Below are 8,586 nucleotides of genomic sequence, written 5' to 3'. Positions count from 1 at the left end.
TCTTCTTGATCTTTGATCATCTTACCAAGCATAAATCTGTTTAACTTTCTTGGGGTTGATTCATCATCTTGTTATTGAGGTTATTCTTATTACTGTTGTGGGGGTTCACCTTGAATAGGGGAGTAAAACTCTCAATTTTCTATTGAATATCAATTCAAAGGTTCTAAGATGATTCAAAACATGAGGGGGAGCAACCTATTTATAGGCTAAGGCCCATGGCCTTTACAAGGAATGTGTAAAATAAAAATAAACCAAAAATAAAATAAAACAAATAAAAGGCAATCATTTCCTAAAACTAATTTTGATAAAAATGAAATAAATCAAAGGAAAATCAAATAGGGATATTTCGTAAATTCACCAACTTGCTAACCAAGGGAAAATTAGTCCTTATTCTAATCAAAATAAAATTAAGGAAAATAAAAAGAAAGTAATTTTCCTTAAAAGGAATAGAGTGGGGGGGCAACAACCCAAAGGGGGTGCGTGCATGGGGCGGCGGCATGGTGGGTGTGCGCTGGGCAGATGGACGGCATGACGGGCGCTCGCGAGGGGTCCTGGCGCTGGCATGGTGAGGCGCGCGCGGGCGAGTGGCATGGAGTGCGCTTGCTAGGCTAGCAAGGCAGGGGCATGCGAGTGAGCAAGTGTTGGCGGCAGGGGCGTGTGGGCGTGGGCGCGCGAGTGAGACGTTCCAGTGGGCGACCTTGCGGGTGGTTGGAAAACAGAAAGCCAAATATGATAACCATTTTTAGTTTTCTATTTAAGAAGTTAGAAAAATGAAAATATATATTAGAAAGAGAAAATTCTATGTAAAGTAGAGATGACAATAGTGTGAGGCGGGAGTGAGGATGCCTTATCTCATTCTTGTGCTTGTAAAAATTTTTAGACCATATCTCCACCTCGTTCTTCGATCCGAGAATCATAATCCAAGTTAAAGAATCCTCAATTGGGGATGAGGATATTCGCGAGAAAATTATTACATTTATAATTATTTTTAGAATTTTAAAAATAGAAAATGTAATAAATATATTGATTATTTTTAGAATTATTATTTACTAGTATAAAAAAGTAGTTTTAAAAACTATTTAATATTTTATTCACAATTTAGTAAATATGTTAATAGAATATATACTAATTATTGACGCGATCGGGACATGTATTTCGTATTCTTGGAGCGGGAAGCCGACCCTGCGGGGTATTTTGATCATTCCTAATGTAGAAACATGAAAATACAGGTTTGAAGAGATGTAAATAAACTTTTTAAAGATAAATTTTAGAGAAAAAAATAAGATTTAGAAAAAAAAAATAGTGAAAGAAAAGTTAAAGGATGGAGAGAGAAAGAGTAAAGTTAAGAGATAAGATATATTAAACACGAAAAAAAGAAGTTAGAAAGAGGGAAAGAAAAATTATAGTGAGAAAAAAAATTAGAGATAAAAACAAAATCTGAAATATACTATTTAGAGAAAATAAATAAATAAAAAGATAAATAAAAGTTATAAGGAAAGAAAATTGATCGAGAAAAGAATATATAATTTTGAGAGGAAAAATAGTTTAGGAAAAGTAGGAAAAGTTAGAAAAAAATGAAAGGTTTGAGATAGAAAATTTTGAGAAAATATTAAATTTTAGGGGGGAAAATAATAATAAATATTAAAAAATAGAAAAGTTTTAAAGAGAGAAATTAATATTTTTAGAAAGAGAAATTTAGGAAGAAAAAAATTTGTTATAGATAATATGTTAAAGAAAAAAAAAGTTGAGTATTAGAAGAAAGAAGGAGATTTTGAAAAACGAAAATATGTTTTTTTTTAAAAAAAATTATTTTCCTTTTGAAATTTATGTAGAATTTCAAAATCATTTTTTTTTAATGAATTGGTTATCAACTAGTCCTATTTTTCACAAACTAGAAACAAAAGAAAAAAAATAGAAAATAAAAATGGTTATCAAACTAAGCAAAATAATCAATCTCAAAAGTTTTAGAGATAAATTTTAGAAGGTGAGAGACAAAAATGGTGAAAAGAGAAATAAACATAGAACGAGGGGGTGATTAAAAATTTAGAAAGAACATGTTTCCACAAGTTCACAGAAAAACTGTTACTAATGGCCCGAAATGAAAAGTCAAAATTCTTTTAAAGACGTTCTTAAGGAATATCATCTTAGCTTTCGAAATCACACGAAGTAGCAATGCAAAACCAAATACAATGAGTAGTGGTGTCCTTAAACTAAGCCTCAGAAAAATCGTGATCAGGATAGTAGACCAAAAGCTATAGAATGTGAGAAACAAAATTAAAGATAAATAAAGTTAGAAAGAGACAAAAAATTTAGAAAGAAAAAATAAAATTTCTCCAAATTTAAAGTGAAAATAAGGTGGAATAGAAAGACACTGAAAGTTTAAAACAACAATCATTCCCTAATATTTTTTTTTAATAAAAATCACTTGGAGAATCACCTCCTAAATAATTGACTGAAAATCACTTGTGAATCATTATTAGAGATATACGTCAATTAACGGTGAACTATGCTCGCTTACTTATGAATCATTGTTAAACAAAAGTCATTTTAGCATTATTAAAATGACTCTAACTATGCCATAATCACTCTTAAACATTTCTTAAATCAATTGTGATAAAATTACTCTCTTTATTCAAAATTAAAAGTCATCCATTCTATAAAGATTAAAATTGTCCGGATAATAAATTTAAAAGCCATCCATTCCATAAAGATTAAAATTGTCGTCTTATAGCATCTCGATGATTAAGAAAGTCCGTAAATCTCTTTGTAAAAATAACGAAACTAACCAACAATTTATCCATCGATGATCTAAGTCAAGCCCGAGGATGCATAGGTTGATAATTGTTTATGGGTTGAAGAATGGTGCTACAACACAAAAACTAGTGAATCTATTTTTTTTTTTTTTTTCCTTTTAGTGGTTTAGTCTATACATAAAGTTAGGTTTCCAATTTAAAAGGTTTCTCTAATTCACAATGTCAACCAAAAAGGTTGCATCTATGCAAGAAATCCAACGAGAATAAGTAACATTACAAAACCAGACCCTATCTTAGCTTCCTCTCTTTTGCTAAAGCTAGCTTACTCCTCCCAACCTTCTAGTAGCACCGACTCTGAGTCCCCGACATCTTCCTCAAAACCTGAAACTGTATAATCTCTACTACAACTGATGCTCGATGCCGATGTCGACCCAACGTCTTCTTCTTCAACTTCTCCATACCCAACATCGCCTTCTCCGTCTTCTTCAACTTCTCCATACCCAACATCGCCTTCTCCGTCTTCTTCAACTTCTCCATACCCAACATCGCCTTCTCCGTCTTCTTCAACTTCTCCATACCCAACATCGCCTTCTCCAACTTCTCTATACGCAAACATTGCAGCCTTCCTTTTCCTCCTCATCTCCTGCCATTTCCTCAACAACTCCACCGTTATATCTGCCATATCGTCGAACGACTCCTCTGCTTCCCTACTCGCCGAAGCTCCCCGATTGTTACCACTCAACTCCTTCAATGATGCTGCCCGAAACACAACGGGCTTCCAAAAGTACATAAACATCACCAAAAACACTAGGTACGTATAAAAAGTTGTCCATAGGTAGCAAGTCCATCGCCAGCGATGTAGCAGCTGTTTCATCGGCGGTAGCTGCGAGTTTATGTGAATTCGAGCTTCGTAAAGCTCCGGGAGAGCTAAGGTCCCAACACGAGGAATAATAGTAACTCGGATAGCTTTGCTTCGTTGATGATTTACTTCCTTGTGCTTTAGCATGTGAAAGGTTAGCTCTTGGGATTCGGTCGAGATTCCTAAGACTAAAGGGATGCTAGCGAGAAATGTTCGCGTCAACCGGACCGGCCTGCTTCTGAACCGGAGCATGCAGGGCAAGCTTGAACTGGTTATTATGTTTCCATTTGTTGATATCAGCTCTGCACGCAACTGAATTAGGAAATGGTGAGTTTTAGAAGTTCATATATGAAATGTCACCTAAAGAATGTAAATCTCTTGGGTTTGACGTTTGAGCATGGTTATGAACTTTTTTTAATATTTGAAATATTATATTTTAACTTCCAAATTTTGTATTAAAATTTATTAGCTTTCACTTAGCATTGTTAAATATAATTAAATTTAAATAATTTATAGGATATCCAATACTCTCTTGAAAATTTGCGGAAAGACATCTCTCTTGCATGTGGACTTGAAAATTTGTGAAAAGCCACAAATAGAAATGATTCAAACACAGGCATAGGCATCCTAGGCATGATTTGGGATTTATTTTTAAATTTTTAGATCCAATCTTACTTCTTGAATTTTTAGATTTACTTTTTTATGTTTTCAATTGTTACATGTTTTCCACAAGGAAAAAGAATTCAATATTGCATGAATTAGCTAGGATTGTTCATGGGCAAGATAAACCCTATTTGTGGAATATATAATAATGATAAGAATGCAAAAGGTCGTTATTAAATTAAATTATAAGTGTCAAAGTAAGCACGATAATTAACACATTCCTCCAATCATGAGGTTGTAAGTTCGAACCCAACCCCAACATGTTGTACTTAAAAATAATAATAATAAATAAATTTAGTCTCTAAACTTTCAGATTTGAAATTTGTGTCTAATATGTTCCTTTCAATTAATTTTAAGTTTTGTGAAGCCTTTAAAATTTCAATTTTGTGTGCAATAGTCTTTTGAACTATTCCAACCTCAAATCATACATATTTAACTATGATTTAAAACCACTTAAAAAAAAGAAGCAAAAGAAGACTTTTAAATAATTTTTCAAATAAACAATTAAGTGCTTTTTTATCCTTAATGCATGGTCCTTAATCTACAAGGACACTTTTTTCCCTAATTATTCTCCCTATATCAACTTCTTTCTAACACTTTTTTTTTTCTTTTTGTTACCAATATCTTTACTTGTCTTTTCCCTCCTAATATCTCTCTCCATAAGTTTCTCTCACTAATTCATCTACACCTTAATTTTTGAATTCTCCCTTCTCACCCAGATTTTCTTCTACTAACTTCTTATTACACCTACATGAGCCTTCTTGTCAATTTTTCTCGGACCTATTTGAGAATCACTTTAGAATAAGTAAACAAAAGAAATTTAATGATAATTCACTTTGTGAAAGTGATTTTTATATAATTATTTTAACATTTGGTTACACATTTTTTCAAGTGATTTTTATATAATTAAAAATGATGTTGAATGATTAGTATTAAAGTTTAAAGAGAGAATTTGACAAAACTTTTAAAGAGAGAAAAAAATCTTGGAGAGAAAAATTTGAAAGTGTGAGAGACAAAAATTTTAGATAGTATAAACTTAGAAAGATGGGAACTAAAAATTTAGGGAGAGTTTACGAAAATTTTAGAGAACAAAATTAGAGGGAATAAACAAAATGATAAAGTTAGAGGGACAAAATTGGTAGAAGAGGGAAAAAAAAATTTCTCAAAATTTAAAGTGAAAATGAGGTGAAAAGCAATACAATCTTGAAAATTAAATCTATAACTATTTGAAAAACTAATTATATATATTATTTCTTTTTTATCAAAAATCACTTGGAGAATCACCCTCCAATTGAAATCATTAAAGTGATTTTGGAGAATGAATCTTTCCAAAAGATTCTGTTTTAAAATGAGAGTGATTTTAAAAGTGATTTTGGGAGGGCCGGCAAACATGCCCTTAGTCTCTTAGTAATCTTTCTTACAGATGTTTTCTCTTATTAATCTCTCTCTACACATTTCCCCTCATTTTGTTATAGTAAATTTCCAAGTTTAGAAATATTATTAAATATATATATTAAACATTCAAAAAATACATATAATGAAATATAACACTTCTTAAATTCAAACCACCATTGCAAAAGCAACAACATGCTAAACGTTGGCATTATGGGAACAAAATTCAATTCGTCAAAGCATTACTAAACACTAATATAATACAAATGCATCCCTCAAAGTCTTAAATTGGCAAAATTTCAAAATAATAGAGTTACCCACCATTTTTTTTCTTCTTTTTTAATTTAGAAAAATCAAATATTGTAAAAGGGTGTAATAGTTAAGAAAGAAATTTAGAAAAAAAGATAAAAAATACTCGAACCCAAACCCGCGACCCAAATGCCCCCCTTACCCAGCCCTAGTACCTTCTCCATAATTTTTAACATCCAGTGCGCTATCCACAAAATTGAATTTATGTCTAATAAATAAGCCACAAGCAATTCTCAACTATATCTCTAGAGCTTTCTAGCATTAAAATAAACTTTCAGTCAAAGCTAGTTGTTGGTCCAAACTAACTCTACTAAAAGTATACTATTTTTGGCTTTTGACATGTGAATACAACAAAAAGAATTAATCAGCTCGAATCCTCTGCCCAATATATTGCACTTAACGAACAAAAACAATGAACATGAACTCAAATCACTCCATTAAGATGAACAGCAAAAAGTACCTGAAAAACACCAACATGGCGATTGAAATCAGATTCCGGCATCAGAAGAATCACCGACGCCGTAAACCGGTGCCCCACCGGAATCCCCAAATTGTTCTTCTTCCCATTATTCTCCGCCCCGAACACAGCCCTAGGCTGCGCCTGCGTGTAATCGAAGTTCAATCTCTCCCTCACCATCACCGGCTCCTCCATCCACGCCCTCATCGCCGCCGCGCTCGCCCCCGCCGCCGCCGCCAGAAGCACCACCATCGCCACGCACACCAGTGCCGCCGCCGCCAGCCCGTAGCTCACCCTCCTCGCGGCGAGGCGGACGCGTCGGGCGGCGTCGGAGGGGGCTCTCCGGACGGCGGATTCGACGCTCTGCTTCGCCTCCTCTGCGTGGAGGAAGGACTCGGAGAGCAGAGAGAGGAGAGTGGAAATCGGGGCGAGGACGAAGGCGATGGCGGCGTAGATTAATTCGGCGGCGAGGAATATTAGTTTGTTGAAGAAATCGGTGGGCGCTGGGATTGGGAGGCCGGATTCTTCGTGTTCGTCGTCGGAATCCATGGCGGAGCAAACAGAGGGAGAGGGATTTTGGGGAGAGATTAAAATTTGAAGGTTTCACTTTTACACGTGTAAGCGGGCATGTGAAGGGAGGATGACGTGGCGATATGTTATTTGCCATCTGGCATAAACTGCAGTCCACCATGCAATATGTATATATATATACACGTGCTTATCCTTTGTTTCGTTTCTGTTTTGGTTCGTTTTTCTTTTTCTAAAGAAAAAATCAGTCTATAGTATACGCACTTATCCCATTCATTTTTACTCTAAATTTTAAATTTCAGAACTTTTAAGGTTTGATAAATACCGTAACTTTTATGTTAAATCTAAAAAATAAATATTACAACTTTTGTTTTTGGATGTGTTTTTATTTGGATTTGTGAAGGAAAAAAATCTCATGAGTATAATGTAAGTGGATCAAAGTCTCCTCCCCTTTCTCATTCAATTCTGCTCGTACATACAAGAGAGCAACCAAAATCTTATAGCCTACTATTAAGGAACTAAATAGAAAATTAATATATACGTAAACGTTACATTAAATTACCAAAATTTACAAATATAAAATATTCTGATATACCTCCACAGTCGTAGCGGGAGGTTGGCGGACATTGAGACTGTCATGAAAATTATCTTCAAATAACACCAATAGAAGACCCTTCGTAAAGATATCAGCAATCTGATAGCGAGACGAAACATGTAAGACACGACGTGGCCACGATCAACCTTTTTGCGAACAAAGTGAATGTCCATCTCGCTATGTTTGGTGTGCTGATGTTGGACAAGGTTCCCTGCAAGTTATATCGTAGTAACATTATCACAATATACCAATGTAGCTTTTGAAATGGACCAATGGAGCTCCAAAAGAAGGTTCTGTAAGCAACAAGACTTAGAAACAACATTGGCAACCCCGTTGTATTTTGCCTCCGCACTAGAATGAGATAGAATGACTCGTCGTTTCGCAGACCAAGAGATTAAGTTATCCCCGAGAAAGATACAATAGCCAGACGTTGAGTGTCTGGTGTTTGGACACCCACCCCAATCAACATCTGTGTAAGAAAGGAGAGTGGATGTAGAGGAGGGATATAGATGCAACCATAATCAAGAATACCCTGAATGTAGCGCACAACGCGCTTCAGAGCACGCATGTGTTCATCCCTTGGGTCATTCATGAATAAACACACCTCTTGCACTGCATAAGTAATGTCGGGTCTCGTGAAGGTGAGATACTAAAGAGCCCTTACAAGGCGGCGATAATGAGAGGGATCCGCATATGCGGGTGCTTGAATGAGCACTCAACTTCGATTTAGTGTCAACTGGAGTAGGGGAAGCTTACATGATGACATGTCGGCCCATTCGACTATCTTTGCAGCACACTTTTTTTGAGATAAAAAAGGTTGCATGCCTGAGGAGTTACAACTATACCTAAGAAGTAACTCAAAGATCCCAAGTCTGTCGTAACAAATTCGAAGCTAAGAAGAGAAATGATAGACATACAAAAACCATCTAATGAAGTTGTCAATATAATATCATCTACATACAAAAGAATGTATGCCATAGCAGTACCTTGACGGTAAATGAAGAGAGAATGATCCGAAGTGCTGTAAGAA

At 34.9% G+C, this 8,586-nt stretch overlaps 1 protein-coding gene across 3 annotated transcripts; it reads right to left on the bottom strand.

The window, feature by feature from the left end:
• Positions 1-2,941: 2,941 nt before the first annotated feature.
• On the bottom strand, positions 2,942-7,011 carry LOC111018260 (Putative adipose-regulatory protein (Seipin)). 3 transcript variants are annotated; one of them, XM_088124723.1, is made up of 3 exons: positions 6,437-7,011; positions 3,342-3,924; positions 2,942-3,263 (listed from the first exon to the last, which is right to left on the bottom strand). In XM_088124723.1, the coding sequence occupies exons 1-3, from the start codon at positions 6,980-6,982 to the stop codon at positions 3,076-3,078; spliced, it is 1,317 nt and encodes a 438-aa protein (XP_087980849.1). In that variant the 5' UTR covers positions 6,983-7,011; the 3' UTR covers positions 2,942-3,075. The 3 variants fall into 3 exon arrangements, with proteins under 3 accessions (XP_087980849.1, XP_087980850.1, XP_022149977.2); XM_088124724.1 differs by having other exon boundaries at positions 2,942-3,224; XM_022294285.2 differs by having other exon boundaries at positions 2,942-3,924.
• Positions 7,012-8,586: the final 1,575 nt, after the last annotated feature.

Source organism: Momordica charantia (assembly GCF_013281855.1).
Source record: "Momordica charantia cultivar OHB3-1 chromosome 6 unlocalized genomic scaffold, Mcharantia_2.0 BLBB01000006.1, whole genome shotgun sequence".
Classification (NCBI taxonomy): domain Eukaryota; kingdom Viridiplantae; phylum Streptophyta; class Magnoliopsida; order Cucurbitales; family Cucurbitaceae; genus Momordica; species Momordica charantia.
Note: the sequence above shows the minus strand (reverse complement) of the source record. Positions and strands in the feature narration are given on the sequence as shown.

Coding starts and splice junctions, on each gene's coding strand:
- LOC111018260 (XM_022294285.2), bottom strand. CDS start 6,982: ATGGATTCCGACGACGAACACGAAGAATCCGGCCTCCCAATCCCAGCG. Junction 3,925..6,436: donor GCCATGTTGGTGTTTTTCAG/GTACTTTTTGCT, acceptor TTCCTAATTCAG/TTGCGTGCAGAGCTGATATC.